The sequence below is a fragment of the Trematomus bernacchii genome, unplaced genomic scaffold, assembly GCF_902827165.1.
Source record: "Trematomus bernacchii unplaced genomic scaffold, fTreBer1.1, whole genome shotgun sequence".
In the NCBI taxonomy this organism is placed as follows: domain Eukaryota; kingdom Metazoa; phylum Chordata; class Actinopteri; order Perciformes; family Nototheniidae; genus Trematomus; species Trematomus bernacchii.
Window position 1 is genome coordinate 2,910,971 of NW_022987564.1, and position 20,779 is coordinate 2,931,749.

General features: G+C 41.2%; 1 protein-coding gene across 1 annotated transcript in view; it reads right to left on the reverse strand.

Moving 5' to 3' along the window:
• The window catches only part of csmd2 (CUB and Sushi multiple domains 2), a 231,318-nt gene that overhangs the window by 143,479 nt on the left and 67,060 nt on the right, over positions 1-20,779 (reverse strand). Inside the window, exons 4-5 of the mRNA XM_034125465.1 lie at positions 18,958-19,152; positions 13,699-13,906 (exon numbers count right to left, since the gene is read on the reverse strand). Coding sequence (XP_033981356.1) covers positions 13,699-13,906; positions 18,958-19,152 — 403 coding nt within the window. The remainder of the gene's footprint in view (positions 1-13,698; positions 13,907-18,957; positions 19,153-20,779) is intronic.

Here is a 20,779-nt window from a genome sequence, read left to right on the forward strand (position 1 = left end):
TCTCTTGTGTGTGTAGGTGTGTGCAGGAGTGCATGCATGTGTGTATGCGACTATATGTTCACACTGCCTCTGTCTCGGGATCTGCCACGGAGCTCCCTGAGCAGCAGTGTGTGCTCGATAATTAGCCTTGAATTCACCACTTCTGTGAACACATGCCTGCTTGGCAGAGGGGGGGCTGCCTCAGGGAAGGGTGAATGCTATGAGTGACTATCATCCACTAGCCGTATCCACTAATAGAGCTCATATTTGGGGGGGAAAAACAACAATGCAACAAGTATTTTTTTCCTTTTTTCACAGCCTCACCTCTGAGAAAGTGTTTTTACAGGTTTAAGGTGATAACTAGTAAACACACAGGGCATGGAGAGGTACAGACCATATGCTCAAGCTCCAACCAATGCACATACAAGCACTAACCAGCAAAAAGTAACCTGGTTTTGACTCACTATTATAACGGTTAACCCTACAGGTTCAATAAGATAAGATAAGATAGTACTTTAGTGATCCCAATTTGGGAAATGTGTGTGTTGCAGCAGCATAAAAGACATGGCATAGTACAATACAAATGTAAAAGACTAGAAATAAACAAAAAAGTAGAAAATATAAAGGTTTCATTTACAAATTAACAATGACAAAAACAAAATATAAAGCAAGTTATTATATATGCATAAGTATGTGAGGGATGGAATATTAAATATGAAACTGACTATATAAATGATAAATGTACAGTGTGATTTTAAGTCCAAAAAAATTGTTGGTTAATGATAATGGGAATGGTTGAGTGAGTAACATTCAGATTATCCCAATTGCATCCTGGTTGCTTTCTTCTTATTTGTCACATCATTCTGATTAAGATCTAGCAAACACCTTTAAGTATATTCTCAACCATTTAAAAATACAAAATGTCAGTCTATATCCAAAATAAGTGATCTTCCTTAGAGTACTGGTTAATGCATCCTATTAAGCCAAATGCCAAATTACGCACAACAAGTAACATATACTTACCAGTCAGGTCGCAGTTTCCTGTATACATTATCCTGTGGTAATGTTGGTGTAGTTTACTGTATATATGAATGTAATTTATATATTTTCTGAATTAGCATATATGTCTTCCAACCATAATGATCAGATTTCCCCAGGGGGAACATTATTAATGTTTCATCAACTGTAACCCAGTTTAATTTTGACAAGGAACATCAGTTGCTATACTCTGGGGAGCAATGTACATTTTGTATTTATATTCTACTGTGTACCCACAAGACCTTGGTGAAATTGTTAAATGTGAATATGTAATAAACTCTGCTTTGAATCTGCTTGTGGTACACATTGGTTAGGACTCACTGTTAGACTGAACTAGGGTAAGATGGTAAAGCAAAACGTTACTAAACCAACTTTGTATCAGTCTTTGTTCGATTCTAAATTGCACTTTTTGATGAGGAAATCAATCTTATCTGGCAACTATAGTAGACAGCATTTGTGCGGCTATATTTCACTTTTTATTTTCCGCTGTATGACCTTGGTCTGATCTAAAAACCATGTTCCCATTAATTCATTTCTTCTTCACCAAGTCCCCATGCCTTTTTACTTGTGTTTAACAGTCTCTCAGTTTCATCCTCCCCCTGTTCCTGCGACCCTTCATCTTCCACAGCTCTTCCTCAGTTTTTGTCCATGTCCTCCTCTCACCCCTGGTGCATCGGTGCCAGCGTTTGCTTCCCTGTGTCTCTGCTCCTCTGCCGTTTCCCTCTCTAGACTTGCACCTTTGATGTCAGGACCACAGCTAAAGCCTGAGCTAATCTGCTGTGGAGCTTTCTGAGCCAAAACCAGGCCAGGGGTTGGAACCAGTAACATGGCACAGGGGCAAAAGCAAGACCGAATGAATGGAGCGAGAGAAAAACACTGCAAAACATCTATGTATAGTTTGCTTTAAATGTGTTGTATTTATTCAAACCAATATTTCCAATTCAAGATGAATAATATTTCTAACATGTATAGATCTGTATAAGGAATATTTGGCAAAGGAGACAGTAGTCAAGAATCCTGAGAGAGCAGTATTGCAGTAATTACAGTGGAAGTGGAAATCTATAGAGTTTTTTAAGAAATACTAATGAAGGGATGAATACAATACAATGGCTTACAGTGGGCCAATTAGGCATTCAGGAGGAAAAGCATGCTGTCAAGGGAAGCATTGTTTTAGTGGATGGAGAAAAGATTTAAAAAAACATATGAGATGTATACGCTGTAATGAACTGGGAAAAAAGAGGGCGTTAGTCCTAAAAAAGACTGTCAGCACATATGAAACAGGGAAGGGTGCTACAGAGGAACTCAATATATTTGCTTTGGTGCAGCCTATAGCCAACCATCCCCTCCCATCCCCTCCCCATGGCTTCAACAGCATGAGAAGAAAAGGCAGAATAATCCCTCAGCAACACGATGTATCTGCCTTGCTCTGATGGTACTATTTATAGCACATTAAAAGGGATAAAAACGAATTTTTTTCACCTCTGATACACATAATAAAAATACCCTTCAAAGTTAAAGCTGGATAAAGAGTGTAAATAAAGGCAACTCAAACTAAGAAGGGCAAAAAGAGAAAGAATGAACACAGCTCTCTGAGTCAAGGGCTATCTAGAAACATATTCTTCAAATTGAATACGACTCTCTATGCTTGATCTGAGAATGCACATTCAAGTGCACTGCAAAGATTATTTTTCACCATGAAGAGAAAGAAAGTTTCTTCAAAGAGCACCAACACTATACTTCATTCTGACCCACTCATTTCATTATTTAACCTAAATAAAAAACATCAGCCAATAAGTTTCACAGAGATGTCCTTGTCCTTAATGCAATACACTGCATTTGATTCATATGCTCCTTGATACCAACACATTTACATAAAACAAATATATATATTTCTAGAAAAACAGTAGTAAAATGTTTACATGGGGATTAAAAGAAAGGGCATTGTGTTTGTTGTCTTACAGCTCTAACATCTGACAGCAAACTCCAAGTCAACCAAACAACACATACTTCCAACCTGCACACATACACAAAATAGATGAAACTAATCACTCCCTTATTTAGTATGCTTAACCCAAGCCAACACACAGCAACAATAATTAGCGTGACAGAAAAGTGTGGGAGGTGAAACCTGTCTTTATGGCACAGTGTGGACCAGGGCCTGCAGATATGACCACTGTGTGCGCTACCATACTAACCAAGTAAACAATCTAATGTAATATTTGTTGTCTCTTTGCATGTTTAAACATGTATTTTTGTATCGAGCTGCAATAAAGCCTCCAAAAACTGGCCTTCTGTCAAAGGATCAGCTCCACCGCTGATCCCCATCATCCGTGCAAACAGCGCACTAATTAGCCATGCTAAAACAAATCACACTGTTTTCTCCTGGTTCACTGGCCACAGCACCTTCCATAATCCTGCGTTATCACACAGTTGGGGAGGATAGTGAGGCTAATAACACTGTTATATTAGCAACACTGATCTGCAAGTGATAGAGCCAGTCAGTGTTATCCGTTAATTCTGTCCGCATGAGACCCAGACCAGACAAATCCTTATTTTAATTATTTTTTCTCCTCATCCCCCGCCCATCCCTCTTGTCAATGTTCTCTAATCAGACCATCTCATTGAAAAACAGGAAGGGTGGCAAGTAGGCAGCCTCAGAGTTTAAAAAGACATGATGAGGTTGACGTGCTATAGAGTGTGTGAGAATGAATTTGGTGTTTATGCGATTGTATGGTTTAATATGCACAATCACTTAATGAAGCATTATACCTCAGTACCTAGTACTTTGAGATCAACCATGGAATAACCTTAGATTTTCAGATGATTACAACAACAGAAAACCAAGACTTTGGTTAAAGTGCACCTGCAGAGTCCTGTCATCACATAATATTAAGTTTGAGCTTTGTCAAGTTAAAACTTTTTTTTTTGCCTGTCTCTCTGTCTTTGCTTCTGTCGGGGGGGGGGGGGGGGGGGGGGGGGAATTGGGATTAAGAAAGATTGCAGTGCTGTGAGATCAATATGATGCTGACACCTCTCTGGCACTCTCCAAAAAGCTCTACCAAGCAAAAACCTACTTACAGAGGGGGTCTAATGGATCATATAACCACTATATCATTTTAGCTCTGACTTAACCCCTGATGAAGCAACAGCCTTGTCTGCATTGAGTATAATTGGTTATTCAGGAAGAAAAGAAAATATCTGACTCAACTTCTACGCCACACAAAACAAGTCATCATTTCAGTATGTAAATAGAAATGCAATAACTATCATACTTTAATAGCCTTATTTTTATGCATACTGGGATATGTTATCTATCACGTAATCTGTTATTATATTTGAAGGCTCTTGCAGGTTTTAATGGTCTGTGGCATTTATTTTTTTTTTAAAGTAAACACTTGCCACATATCAAGAATATTGTATTCCCAAAATAAAAAATACTTTCTCTACAGACTTGAGGGGCTCCATAAAGTAAATGCACATTTCAACAAGATGCATTTCTGCAACTGTCTAAACAAGCCTAAAAAAAGTTTTAAATCAAAACACTGTCAGCTTCACTATAGGTTCGTCCACGCAGAGGCTTTTTAACGGTGAGGGCCGACATTGCCTGTCACCCTTTGCCTCCCAATGTTTATTGATGCCGTTGAAAGAGTTTTTATGGAGGCACGCTGCTGTGGGGCCTGTAATTGCCGGTCAAGGCACGTTCACCAGAGTTCATAAAGGTTCCTCTGTAAATATATTCAGGTTAGCCTGGTGTCACCTCGTACAAAAAAGACAGCCTGTGTCTGATGAATGTGAGGAGGATGGGCATTTCACTGCCACTCTTCACCACACTAAACACAAGCACAGTAGGACCCCGATGAGAAGAGGATACATACTGAATGCATAAACACAGACACAAACACACATGCGCAACCTGTCCCAAAGAGGATTAAGATATATTACACTCCAGTACAGCGAGCACGTCCTTGCCTTATTTCACCTTGCACGTTCCCTCTTTTCATTAGAAGCCATGAATGTGCGCTTTCCAACCCTGACATACAGGCATATTTTATGAATGAGTTTTGAAGCGTTAAGCGCCCCCACTGCGTGAATGATGTGTCATCAAAGATGAAAAAGGACTCAGTCTGTTGCCTCAGTAGTCTATATGTTCCCAGGAGATTGAAATGAGTCAGCCATTGAGAAAAAAACACACTTCAATTCTGACTTTGTTAATGGCTGTATGCCAGTACAAAATGTCAATCTATAGGTAATTAATTGTAACAGTTAGACACTTGAGTTCTTCTGGTGGGTTTTAAGTGGATTTTACATGTTTCTAAAGCACTTTTACTTGTTTAAAGGATGTTATACAGTGCAAACAATCTCCACTGTCTTGTCTACAAACAGCAGACCACTCCACTGGTATCAACACAATGCTGTTTGATTTAACAAAAGCAAGCTGATTTGCATTGGAAAGAAAGGGAATTATCTGACGCCCTCGGCTGATGTTGTCACGTTAAATCTCTTGTCAAGAAGTATCATTTTGCACATCAGGCTACGTATGTGCAGCGCATGTGTTTGTGCCCTTTTGTTCTTATATTTGCAAGTGTTTCTGGGAAAAAAGGGAGGCAAGAGACAGAAGATAGGGATGTGTTGTGGTTGAGCAGTGACCCAGATTAGACAGTGACATCTCCGGCCCCTCAGGGGGTGTTCAGGAACAAGATACTGCTGTTACTGCAGCGCGGCAACACAGCAAACAAAGAACCACCTTTGAAGTACTTTTTCTGTCGAATATGTTTTTAAGTAACATATTGAGATAAATTAGAAAAATGTAATGTAATAATCCTAAATTTGTGTTATGTTATGATGTGTCTTTTGGAACAGATGTTATTGAATTGTTTATTTCCCGTTGTTTAGCTTGGACGTTTAATCATATTTAATGAAAAAGGATTGTTATCTGTCTGGGGTTAGTAAAATAATCAAGGTTTATAGGTTGATTCTAAGGAAGGTCCTTGCCATACATGAATAGCCAACACTACAAACAAATATGCTCACTGCTTCCCTCCAAGTGATTCATCGGTTATATTTTGTCACTGGAGATATCAGAGTTTCCGACTGGTGGACTACTTTTAGGGACCTGTTTGAATTGTTTGTTTTTATTGCAGTACATCAGGTCCTTGTCAAGTGCATGTTTTTGCGAAAACACAGAGAGCATTAGATAGTCAGATGCAATGACTTGGCATTAAAAGGCTGTGTGTACTTATCCTCACTGCCCTGCTTTTACAATCTAATTGTCGTACCCAGTGTCCTCTACAGCAGACCACTGAGTGCACTGTGCTTTTGGCCCGATTGATTTCATAGGTTGTTTTCCTTCTCTAGACTCAGCCTTGCCGCCTTATCTTCCTCTTGCTCCATCGTGGCTAATTACTGTGATTGATTAATCGATGGTGTGACGTCCCTCACAGTCGGGCGAAGCTTAGTGTGCCACCCCAATCACACTCTCAAAGAAAGATTGAGGGAGGCCAAGGTTAAAGGTACAACAATCTGGCAGAAAACAGTGATGTCGACCAAGCGCGGCACTTAAAATGTAATTTCAATACAGCATCTATCTTTTGATCTCGCCATAATGAAAAGCCTCTGATGCAAGCCATCCTACTGTAGATTGCCAGGCCTTGACCCAGGAAGTGAATTAAGGGATCAAAGCGAGCCGTGGGACGTAGCAACAAACACGAGTGTATTGCTATTGTTTTCACAAAAGCATCAGACGATGAAAGAGACGGGGAACAAAAGATTGATTGTAGTTTTAACAACACTGATCTTTAAACGTACAGCAACAGTTCAGAGGCACCTCTCTTATTGTAATTAATCAAATCTTAGACATAAGAAGACAGATGGCAGTGTTAAGTAAAGGAACCCCATGCTCCAGTGTCCTGAAGAGCAGAATTGATCGTTGTGGGGATTGTAAGGAGGAGTAACATTGGATAAAAGGATTATTCACAAACATATTTTCTAAGTGTCATACATGGATTACAATAAAGTAGCTACTGAAATGTGGATTTTCATTATCTCCCATGAGGACATGATGAAAAAATCTTGCCTACATTTTTAAACAAAAAGCCTCTAATCCTTTTGCAGACCCAGGTCCCCAATATGCATATCTTCAAATGTGTTTCTGTGTACAAATCATAGGCCATTAGTGCATCTGTGGGACTGTAAAAAAGCGACAGATTGGATCCCAGTGGTGCAGTGCTTAGTAAACACAACTAAAGAGACACCCAGTCGGGACACAGCGATCTGGGCCATTACCTCTAACCTCTGCGTGTTCTCCGGTCTCACGGGGCCCGGGTGAGGTAACACATGGCTAGGCATGCTAACACAGACACATTGCTATCCCGGCTGCGTGCCTCGGGGAGCTGCTTTATAGGTTTGACTAAATATCGCCTGGTTAATTGCTGCACCTGCTATGTTTCCTTCACACAACACAGACGATAAGCCCTAACTAATGATAGCTTATAAAGAATAATATAATGCATTCGCTAATTAATTTGCTGTGATGGAATTTCGTCAAAAATAGTACGCCTGGGAGGTTGTTAGATGATATGTTCTGGCCAAATTTCACTAACCTCACTTTCTGCACTCCTAATCCGCTCTCCTCTCCAGCTCTTAGCCTGAGCAATTGGACAGAGGGAGTAACAAAGTGTGGAGTGCTGGGGTGAGCCAAGCAAAGCACCAGGTGTTGGAGATAATGTTCCGCCGGAGCATTTCTTGGCGAGTGGCGCAAAGTTTATCATAACTGCAGGTTTGATCGATGGCACATTGCAGATTGAGTCCTCAACCAAGTGCTTCTGTTAATAAATCCTGACTCGCACAAACAGACTTTGAGGGGACGTGGTGGAGAGACTGGCGAAGACAGATATTGATCCCGTGGACACGCACAGGCCGATAAGCCAAACTATGGTTTTAGATTTGTAAAGCTGACACTGCAGAAAAAACAAGGCAAATAGAAACTCAAGAAGACAGCAGAGTTGAACTTTTGAAATGTGCTTTAAATGCTGTTGAGACATTTAAATGTGTAGACCTGATAGACAAGTAATTTGGAATTCCATCTAAGTCTTGGTCAGTCCTATTATATCCTCAGGCAAAACCAGAATTCAATACAATCAGTATCAGTGTAACATTAGTGTTGCACGTAAAACCAATACCCACTATGTATATTTCAATAATGTAAGTGTTTAAATAAGCCATTATTATGAGTTGCATCATTGTGCAACAGCTGTGTGACATATACAGGTGACTAACCTGAGAGTGAGTAAAAGCTCTCAGGAGAAAATCAGAAGAAATTATAAATCACTGCTTTCTAAATTGCTGCGCCAGCCTACAATGGTATAAGAGTTCCTTTGTATTTCCACTTTAAAAGTTAAAAAGTGCTAGTGGAGTACTTCGGGAACGTTGACGGGGGAGGGGTGGTGAGCGTGCCGTGAACGTTGTGATCAGCTGATTTTGCGCAGTTCTCCAGTGTGTGCGCGGGGCTCAGAATGTGCACAGGGGAGTCTCCCTCCGCAGCCGGTTGGCATAGTTTTGGCACAATTCCGTTGTACAGACCGACGTTAACAGCAGCACGGAGACCGACTCTGGAAAAGCTTCACAAGTAGGTCGGTACGCAAAGGCGCTTAGTGACGGTACGCATTTCAGATTTTTGCCGCGCATGCGTACCAGTTATGTGCACCTGTATATAACCCCTCACAACGCGATCTGGGGACTCTTTTTTTCTTGCTGCCTTTGACGTGATGATCCTTGACGTCTGTCAGGGCTTCATTACCATTCCTCACATCATCCGTGATACATTTTCCGCATTGTAAAGTAGTATACTTGTACATCATCCACATCAAAACAGACGTGCACGTTAGGGTACTACATGGTTTAATAGTGACGAATGTTGGTGAATGGACAAATCAAAAGCAAATCCTCCCAAATGCACGTCTCAAAGTCTGGACTCTAGATAACTTTATTGAAAGCAAAGCAAGACATTCATTATCCTTAGTTTACTTTTGTTTTGGATGATTTGTTATGGGTTTTATGAAGAGAGCACCACTTATATTCAATGGCTGTTAGAATGTGTAATCAAAGACTACAGACTTTCATTAGACAATCAGAGCAAACTATCCACTCAGATTCTTTATGACACCAACACAGCAGGGAGAGAGACTGTCTGAGAGATAAAGAGAGCGAGAGCGAGCTGGAGAGAAACGCCCGAGTCAGACCCTCCTAAACGTGACCAGACTAGTGATGTTGTGGTGAATTACCGGTAAAGCTCCAGAGCGAAACACTTCCTTAACTCCAGCAGTATGTGTTGTGAGAATCAGGCCACAGCATAAGAAAACATTTTTATTCAACATTCACACAGAGAATATACACCCACTCGAGCATCACACAGTGTACATTTAAAACCACATCTATGCAAAGTGGCCCTGCATACGCTGCCAATATTCTGTTGTCCTCTGGTGAAAGGAATTGCCTTAGAGCAGTGAATTATGTTTTTAAGTAGGGAACTTAGGGAATCAAAGGTGGGCAACTTCATATTGTTGTGCTGCCAGGCGAACAATGATCAGAGCACAATCACTCACTTCCGTACATACTGACTATATTTATAAGTGGAGTACATATAACTGTCAATAAATTGGCATGTACGACGCTGAGGAGGAGACCCAGTAGGAGAGAGTGTGGGACAATAGTGTTACCCCATAGTAGCACACATTTAAAAAGAAGTGTAAATATTCACACTCCCATGTTTGACTACGTACACAACGATGCACATTAATCGGCAAATTGATCACCTTAAGTTAAATATAACTTAATCTAAACTGCATTCAAACTTAAATCTCTTGAGTGTCGATGAAAAAAATGTTACCTCTTTGAAAACACAAAAGCAAAAGTTGAGGCATATATCTCCCCGAAAAAGAAACATACTGTTATTGCTGTAACTCCCATTGGAAACAGCCCCTGGACTTAAACAAGATGTTCCGAAGAGCATTCACTGACTCTCAGGTGAGTCAACCTAACAGCCAATCAATATATATCTAGCGTTCTGTACTCTCCAACAAATACCTCTTTCTGCCTCACTCACGCACACAGATGCGTTCCCTTCATAGGTTGGAACAAGAGGACGTATTTCAGCACTGCAGGAATAATCCATATCCTCTCTTAATGTCAGTGTCCTCAATTCCACTGGGTATAGGGTTAAAAAAAAAAGAGAGAACAAAGGATGGAAGTCTACCTAGTGGGATCAAAATCCCTTTGGCTCTTAGATCTCCTTGCAGAAATAAGTAGGTTGCATTTACGCAGGGAGTTTTGTATTGTCAGTGAAAAACAAAACAAAAGATAACCCCGATGGGAAAAAGAGTTTGCTAAATTCACCGGAATGGAAAAAGAAGACATAACTTTTGTCTGCAAACAGTTTCTCTAAAATGGTGACATTATGGAACTGTGATGAAGCAATTTTCCCACCCAAAACATTTCTTTTTTTGTAGAACCAAGTGAGTATTGGTAATATTCAAAGTGTTTCCGAATCAACATTCAGACACTTTAGAATCTCTATTTACAGTATCTAAGGTGTTGCGAGAGATGCTTTCAACATCTCAAGAGAGCACTACTGGAAGATGAAAATGTATTACAGTCCTTTGCAAAACAATTGAGCAACAAAGAAAATTACAAGTCAAATAGCTGTGAGTTCCACTTAGTAGCAAGTGCGCGAATGAGCATCTGGCAATTGGCGAGCGTCAGGCGTTATTTAGATTGCCTCAAAGTGGATGGTGATGGGGAAGAAAAATCAATGTGGATGCAAACAGTGTAATGGCAGAGTAATGTGTTCCCCTGGGCAAGCAACCCAGAAGAAATCCTGTCAGGGTAATGCGGAGTGGAGGTGGAATTCAGTTGGTGTCTTTTAACCAACCCTTTCCACTGCCACATTCAATGCACATGCACATCTCGGCTCCTGAAGTCAGTTTTCAAGGCTGTCTTCTCTCGCTGCCTCCTCAGAATGCCAACTCTGCAGAGCCGCCAATCAAAGCAGTTGGATGGTACGGTAAACAAGAATGTAAGTAGGCAGGATCACATATGCAAAAGGGGTGATGCTCTTGATGGTGATTGATGTTGTTTATTCTGGGTCATCCTCTCAAAACACCGACACACACACAGATACACACATTCAAACAACAGGAGAACAGGGAACATGAAAGCTTGACCTGTTTTCGTTTAAGCTGTTGTGGATCGATCAGAGAGGCATGGTTTTGATCCTGATTCCTGGCCTCTCTTCTTCTATTGGACCACTCAACCTGTCCGTCAGATATCAATCAATACTGCTCCTAGAACTCCTAGAAAGTTGCTATGCTTATATAGTGAATACATTAGCTGATGGGATTCCGACACTATACACAGTCTATAGCTGTGAAACCACTCAAACTCACTCTTCCATTCATGACATTTGGTCACACCACACCACACAGATAAATATGTTTGTAGCTTCTAACTTCAGATAAGATTGAAAGCAATCAATTACAGTTTTTAGACTAAAAGTTATTTCTCTATTCTGAAATAAGGAAGCTGAAATAAAGAAACAGCACTGAAACCATAACTTATCACTATAAATAAACGTTTGTTAATATCACCAATCAGCCAATTATTTGGTTGGAATGAGAGAAAGCGTCCAGCCCTACTGAGCCATTCACTGAGAGGATGTGTGATTTAGGTCAACACCATCATAGCACTCCACCTGACCTCTGTAATTGGCCACCAGCTGTGAAATTGGTAGCCCTCCACCCATCTTTCTAGTTCCTCACTTCCATGTCCATCCTCTCCTCCAAAGGTCGAGCTCTCCCCTCCTCTTCTCTGGTGTCTGCTGATCTTACTGTTTGAACCTGTCACCCCCTTGGTCTGTCCTTATTGCTCGCCTCTAACTTAACAATGATAAATACCAAAACACCAAGACACAGCCTATTGTGCTGGAAATAGGCTAGTCATTTTTTATGTTTTAGAAGAAAAGCGCTCTTGACATGTCAACAATTTGAGTGTGAAATCAAAACCAGCATGAAACAATGGAGGCAAGCCAGCATGTCTGCATTGTGTCCTCTGTCCCCTGTGCTGTCCTTTTCTTGCAATGTGCATAACCAACTGTGACTTGCACTATGCATCGCTTGCCAATAGCCTGTCTCTCTCTTTTCTGGTCACTTTCTTCCCGCTGTTTTCCCTTGCTCTTTAAGACAGTTTTAGCCATGCCGCAGGTGCACCTCAATAGGCGCCCATGGCAACAATCTCCTCAAAGATGACAGACTCAGCAGAGGTTTGGGCACCACTCAAGACAACAGAGATCAAATCAAAGTCTGGGACAAGAAGCTGATGACATTGTAAAAAAAAAAATTGCAAAAGAAGCATAGTTGGGCTGCCGTCTGTGGGATTCTGGGAAGCCATCAACTCTCAGTAGGCCAAGCAGAGATTCAAAGAGACTTTAATATCAGGCTACAAGGCACAATTCTCAGCTTTAAGAGCGCTCAGAGTCAATCAAGTTCTTCTCGGGAAGTGTTTTTAGTTAACTACTGAGTGAATGAGTGAAACTGACACCAGTTTCCAGGGGCCATCTCACTCTAAGATGACTTCTCATATCTTCTCTCTGAACCTTTTTCCTCTACCAACAGTCCTCTATCCCTCCGTCTCTCTCCGTGTTTCAAGGGTTTAATAGCTCAGCCGATGCTACCCCATGTCCCTTCCTGCCAACAGCCTGTGGCTCTAACTTCAAAGTCTCCTCTGCCTTTTCTTATTCATCTTAACTTCCTGTCCCATGGTCCTGAATCTAAACCTGCATTTTTAGAACTAATTGAAGACAAACAGTGGGTTTCTGCTTGTGAATAACAGGTGCATCCATCCACAAGGTATTCAAACTTGATGTATATATGTCATGCTAACATTCGCCTTGTGTTTGACAGAAAGTCGCAGAAAGAGTGTGAAAGAGTACATCTTACAGTGCCAGCACAAATGCATGGAAGTCTGGCTAAAACGTGTGAATATGTATGTTCATATGTTCCCATATGGGCTCGACTGTGTGTGTGGGTGAAACAACACTATACGGCTGGTGGTGGTAATCAAGCTCACTAATTACTTCCTGAGCTGAGAGAGTTGTCAGAGAGAGGAGGAGCTGCCACAGATGGTGAGAGACCCACACTGACACCAGGAGATCCTACCTCTTCATCATTAGAGCTGAGCATGTGTGTTTGTGTGAGACTAAGTAATTGAGGATGTAAGACCAACAAGATTGAGTGTTCAAATTACACTTTAAAACCTCAGACCACATGGTACACCCGGGCAGGTAAGAAGCTTTGAACATGATATCAAATAAACGTTTTATCCTTCTATTTAATATTTCCATTTCAAATAAACTACCAGTAGCAATTTATATTAGGTTAGCCTGATGTTTAAATTGATTCCTGCTCCTCTGGTATTCCCCAGACAGCTATTTATCCAGGTACAGTCATGCTCAGCCAATCTACATTCAACTGAACGTACACAACATCCATCCACTTCCAACCATTCTTCAACCAGCTCATTTGGACATATGCAAGTGCCTGAGTGCAGGTGGTGCATCAGCATACTTCCATTCCCTTTCTGTTCCTAGATGAGCTTTCCTTCCAGACAAATAGCAACAGGCCAACTACTCACCATTGTGAAGAGCCGTCAGTGCCGCTGACCTCCAGCAAGTCATAGTCGTCCTCCAGCTGAAAGTCGGAGAAAACCAGGGCAATGGTGTCTCCTGGCTCGGCCAGCACCGTCCAGGTGCAGTCAGCGTTGTTGTTGTACTCGGACGGGTAATTGGGAGTGGTGATCACCCCACTCTGGCCCCGCAGTGTCCCGCCACACCCATCATCCGCTGCAGAGAGCAGAGGAGAAGGACAGTGATGTGAAGCTTAGTAAAACAGGGAAACTCCAAAGAAAACAACAAAGATAATCCCCAAATTATTGTACAGAGATTATTGAAGATGCGCCTACACGTGGAAAAAAGTAGGAAGGTAATTAAAGGCTAACGAACACAAACTGACGCTTAAATGCAGCAGAAGGTATAATTTACATTTGTATAGGCGGTAGTGAGCTTATTGAATATTAGCAACATAAGGCGTCAATGTCAACAATAACATGATATAACTCTCCAGAATACATGGGCTATATCGACCAATAAAGTCATTAACTAAATGTGTGAAAGTAAAAAAGAATGACCTAATTAGACAGATACCGATTTCGTAACTTTTAAAACAGATCAAGATGGCAGATTTGAAGTTTTGCCAGGAAAATTGTGTTAGATATTAGCATATTAAGCTATAAAACATGTATTATTTACTTTTCTTGGCTGCAAATTATCTTTTTGCCACTAGCCAAAGTGCATATTTAACATTTCAGGAGCACAAAAATAGGCAGTGAGTCAGAGAGTATTGTTCCTTTGTCTGCAATTTTCGCCACAGGCCGGAGGACACCAGTCTTAGGATTTGAAAATGCCCTACAGATGTTTTAGTGTAGGGTGTGATGCAACCAAACGCAACATAGAGAGGAAAGTGATTACGTTCTCATTAATTCACATTTGTGTTAATTAAAAGCAACTCTTCCCTCTTTAAGACTGCTTTAAGTGGATCATTTAGAAATAAAGCAAGCATTTTAGTTGCCAGAATACATCCCCGGCCCAGCTTCTGATATGTTCATCACAGCTTTGGACAATACAGGTGATCCGAAACAACATTTGTTGAATTTGTGGAATATATATTTATAAATATCTTGTGTATACATCACTACAATATGTACTGGTGAACAGAAGGGACTCATCAAGTGAAGTTTTTAATGACACGTCCACACTAATACTGTTGCTGAAATGATTTGTGCCTGGGGGTGTATGTGTTTGTGTGAGGGGGAGCTCCGAGGCACCGGGCCCTGTCTATCATCCATCCCACCTGTCACCACGGCAACCCCCCTAAGGGAGGGCAAGTGAGTGTACGGGCGAGCGGAAACTTGTGAGGTGTGAACTTGAAGAGGGAGGGAAACCACGACAGAAGGGAGAAGAAGGGGATGAAGAGGATGACAGGTGACAAGCAAGGATGGGGGAGAGAAAAGTGCAGAGGGAGGGTGGACACTGAGGAGCGAGAGAGAGAGAGAGAGAGATGGCGAGAGAGGTGACAGGTGATTGTTGCAGTGGGAGTGACAGGAAGTAGAAGGAAGACAGAAGAAAGTATGAGGGAGAGCATTGATATTCCACACACGACGGTTTCTTCACACTTGAAGGGAAGTCTCTGCCTGCTACTCTCCCTTTCACCTTGGCTCTCCATATCGTGGCTGACAGTGGCCGATGCAAGTGCTGACCAAAAATGGAAAACTAAATGGCTATACCATGGGCAGTATGAAACCAAAAACCTATGAAAACTTTTACTGAAACTTTAAAATGTTTCCCTTCCCTCGAGGTGAGGATGCTTCCCATTGAACAGAACCTATTTACAGGCTTTTACGTAGGATGTCACGGTTTTAAAGTAAGTGTAAGGAGCTGCTTTGAGTGCTATCAGGGTTCATACACTTTTTCACCAATGATTTTCCATGACTTCTCCATGACCTTTGCCTAATTTTCCATGACCAAAACAATTACTCTTTCTCAGCGGTACCACTGAAAATTGTTTATTTTAACATGGAACAGGAAAATAAGGTCTGCATATGAAACATGTTGTGCCTATCTAAAACAAATAGTTTTAATAGCCAAATAGTTGGCTTACTAGCTCCTACACGCTAAAGCAGGGGTCGGCAACCCCTGGCACGCGTGCCAGCATTGGCACGCGGCACCGTAGCCAGTGGCACACTAGGAATAAGTCGAATAAGTGTGCAAAATATTTAAATTGTATTTTCGGATCCTGAACGAGACCGCCGCCAGAGCGCGTCTCCCTGTTACCTGCAGAAGGAAGCCATGCACGCAATGCAGCCCCGCTCTCTTTAACTCCAGGTGACTTTCTGCCGCTTTCCTCCGTGGTGCAGTGCTGATCGTTTCACCACGGAAGAAAGCACTTCACAAATTGCAGTACCCATAAGGAGCTTTACAAATGTCGCAGTTTTTGCGTGGCTGTGTCTTTAGTTGAAAGCCCAGTGGCGATCTGCTCATCTCTCATTGAAATAATATGCTACAAAGGGGCGGACTGGCCATCTGTGTGTTGAACTTTCCTGTCGGCTCCCAGACCGTAGTCGAGGAGGGCAGAAGCAACAAGCTTCAGGTTCAATAACCCACTTTAGCTTAAATGACTGGAGAGAGGCGAGCTCTTCTTGGGAGGCCGTTGCATTTATTTAGCTGTTCTTCTGTTTCACAAAATACATCACAGACCTCTGTTTTTCTGCTGCCTCGTTTCACTTCCAGAAACATACTCACACGCACACGCCACACCCCTCTCTCTCTCTCTTAAAGGGACAGCGATCTCATCTCACTCTGCATGACCCTAATATCATAACATGTGTGTTCTGGAGAATCACAGAACGGACGATCGTCCTTATTATTATGCCGTTTAAACCAATTATTTAAATGTGTTTGTTAAATTCGGCATCATGTAAGTTGCGCTGACAGGTCCACACACTGCTTCCCCGCAGCGAGGCCCCCCCGCCCTCCTGTTGATAGATCACGAGCGTCAAGCTCCTCAACATCCTCAACAGCACCCCCCCCCGTTGATAATTCTCGATCGTTGGCACGCTGATAAATTTTTTTTTTTTAAATGGCACTTCATATCAAAAAGGTTGCCGACCCCTGCGCTAAAGCAACTCAAATCTCTCACCAGCAAAATACCTCAACAGTTAAATGCCATTTTACATTTCATTACTATTCCATACAGTATTTATTATCATTATAGTATTACTATTTCGGCGATTAGATAAAATATAAATTATATTTGATGCAACTTTAGTTACATTTCCATGACTTTTCCAACACTTTGGGAAAAATATTGTTTTCCATAACTTTTCCAGGGCCTGGAATTAGCATTTTGAATTTCCATGACTTTTCCAGGTTTTTAATGACCGTAAGAACCCTGTGCTATGGTAAGTAAGATATGTGCAAATTCATGCAAGCTATAAAAACATTTATGCCATCAAAAATACATGTTTACATTCACTAAACATGCTCCCAGCTAACACTTAGCTTGGATTTCAAAACACATTTCAAAACAGAGTGCTTTTGTAATCGTCCGAATAAAGCATAAGCAGCAGAAGATGAATGGATATGTGCATGTGATTCTGTATCTATAAAAAGGATGACATTTAGAAGTTAAAGTGGTAAGCCTTTTTCTGGAATATGGATATGCTTAAGGGTTAGGAGAGAGTGTTAGAAACGGAATAAAAGAGTGAGGTTAAATCACTTCTAAAAATACTCATGACAAGTGATGTCGTTTTTAAAGATTATAGCTAAGGGAAGAAATTGATGAGCATAAGACAGGATATGTAAAACATTATCTGTGACATCAATGGCTGGTTATCTTCTATGGCCTGACAGCGCTGGCACGTTTGCCCTCTCTTCAGTCCAGAATAGTGACTGTGCCAGAATGTTCTTCCCCGCTCCCAAAGTGAAGTGTCAGTTCTGCTTCTACACATATAGCCATTGGCTGGCTCGAAAATCAGAGTGACATTAACAATACACTAATGCCTTATGAAGGAGGACTCAAGTGTACAAGTCGATTTTTATATGGCATTATGAGACCTCAGTTGCCTGTTTCTTAATCTTGTTTATATTTGCTGAAACAGTGGCATAATCACATCCTTTAGGGCTTAAGCTTTTTTCTATTTTCTTTGTCAGGATCAGTCTTGTTGGGGCATTTAAAAGGAGCATGAAGAAGCTTAGTTTGGATATAAACAACAAATTGTTAGTGAAGTTAAAGAGAAAAAGAAAGAGGGAAGGAATATGGCACAATTCTTAACAGAATATAAGAATATAAGATCATCATAACTTTGCATATAAATGTGGATTAGAGGCGTGTGCATGTGATTTGGTGGGTGGGGAATGTGCTGGCACGTGGTGACCAACCATGTGTGCCCCTATGTGGGCTTCCTGACTCCCAGCCTGGGTGCAGATGGCCCAGTGTCTCAGCGTCCTGCTCAGCCAGCACACTGACACAAAGCATCGGCCACATGGGCAGAGCAAAAGGACATACATGAACATGCTAACATGTTCCCTATGCATGCATTTTAATTATGGGAGAATTTACTTTTAGTTAAGGCAAAATCCTGCAAAAGGATGTCAAATAATATCACGTTTGCCTACAGTGAAACATTATCAAGAATTGTGTGATGATAGGTCAGCCAACACATACTGGCAGGTGTCGCTGCCACAGGGGGGCTTGCTAACTGTGAGGAAAGGGCAACTGGCACAAGCACCTGACTGGGAGCTAACACATGAGGTCCTGTCATGGTAAATAAGATATCAGTATAACTACAGAAAACCTCCTGAGGTCATGTGGAGACGTGTTTGAATCACAGAATGTATATTATGTAAGGTTTACATACATGTGAGTGTGTGTGGACTGGAGGATGGGTGTATTGATTGGTAAATGATGGACAATAAAAGGTTGAATACTCTTTTAGAGAGATACAAATCATATTTTAGTTGTCACATATCTAATGAATGTAATTTGGTATCATCAAGATTTGTATTTTTGTAATTCTGATGTAATCCTGAAATAACATCCTCGTGATTTGGCCCAAAATTATCTTTGTTATTAGTCAATATAAAATAAGTAATTTTTAGCAAATATTTATCAAATAAATGTGATCATCTGAGGTATATCTCTGAGCATTCTTTCAGCCCTCAGAGGCATACCATTTTCTGCAAAGCTAATTGTAACGTTTGCTTTATAGACAAAGTCCTCAGATTTAGCCCAAAGACCTGTTCTGGCAGACAGTTTTTCCCTGGTCCCTCCTTCATACCTCTGCAGTAGGGAAGGGGGAAATCCCAGGCAGCAGTGCCCGCTGAAGTGGCGAGGCAGGACAGGGTTGTGTGACCCTCAAGCACGTATCCCGGGCTGCAGCTGTAGCGGATTTTGTCCCCAATGTTGAACGTGGACCCCTGCTGGTGGCCATTGAGTAGCTGTCCAGGATTACCACAAGTGTAGCTGGGCAGAGCTGGAGAGAGAGGGGAGAGAATAAAGAGTTAATGAGGCAGCCTGGGGCACTTTGTCGTGTTAGTACTGACAAGAGGCAGAACATCAGTGAAAAGAACAGGAACAGTCTGGTCAATGACACACACACACACACACACGCCAACATATCTGACCCAGCAATGAATGACTTCCAAAAAACACGAATAAAAAATTGCCTTGCTATACACAGATCTGTGTAATAGCAAAAGTCTTAATACAGCACTACCAACCAGATGATGTACCATTGTATGTAACATTATTAACATTTTATATCCTCTCGTCGATTTACATATCAATTTATTTTTAAAGTGCTTTTGATGTCATGTTGACCATCATGGCTAGTCCAATCATGTCCTTGCATGCACATAAGTGAGCCCTGTATTGACAGAACCTAGTCTAATTGTGTGTTATTATGCAAATCGAGTTCAAAGGAAGTTCAGCCAATCTCTTGCTCCTGATCCCCTTGATTTAGTGGTGCAGTAAAAGACATGTTATTGTAGCTTCTTTTCTCATTGATGACATAGTGTACGTATAACAGCTACGCGTTGGCTATACAATTATATATAGTGAGAGGGTGGATAGTTTTTAATTTCTGCATTTCATATGATTAATATGTCTGAATTTAAGTGCCATGACCAAACATGCGTTCCACACACGTGCACTCTGCCATCCAGCCTGCAGCCCCAGTCACACACTCCCACACAGGGAGGGAGCTGGCCAGAGCATGTGATGGACTTTGGATGAAACTCAGTGTCTCCACAGGGGGTCTGTGCTGAACTCCGTAGAGGACCGAATTGCTCCTATCCTGCAACACAGCTTACTGGCACCTTAACCGCACACTCAATGTACAATTCCCTTTTTTATAAAAATGTATCCAGCCTTAACAAAATATATTGACAAGAAATCCAGCCCCATATTTAGTTTGGAAAATGTTCTTCATTTGTTTTAAGATATGTCTAAACAAGGATAAGCATGATTACATGACATGTCTTCTTTGCAACAGTGTTTTTTTATATGCATCACACACCCTACAAAACGCTTTAAAAAAACATTTTGATGTTGGCTTTTATTCTTTCCCTTTTCTAACACAGTAAGCTAAAACATCCTTACAGCAAGGTCTAACAAGGACGGATCAATCATTTTTATCCAACAGTGCATTCCACAGGGCTTGAGCGGTGGAATTAACTGGCTGCTAAATAAATACACTGCAAAATGTTTGTGTCCAGTCCACCATCAGACAACAAACATGACCTTCAAGAGCATTATTTTGGATGTGTCTGTGTGCATGTTCCCTTCACAAAAGGTTACCTTAACTGTGTAAGCCTTAAGTGACGCTATCTCACAGCTTGGATATGAATTTGGGCTATTTTGTTATGTTTGGCAGTCTATATTTATGGACTGTGTGTTGAGGGGTTTGCAGTTGACAGATGTCCAAAAAAAAGAGTAGGAAATGTACTGTCTCGCCATTCAGTGCGAGTCCCCGTATTTGGAAATGCATTAGTGACTGACAGAATACAAATTCATACAAACATCAAAAGGTCAGAAAAAGTGTTGAACATATGATATTTATAGACAGTAAGTTATTAAAACATTAGAAATTAATAACAAGT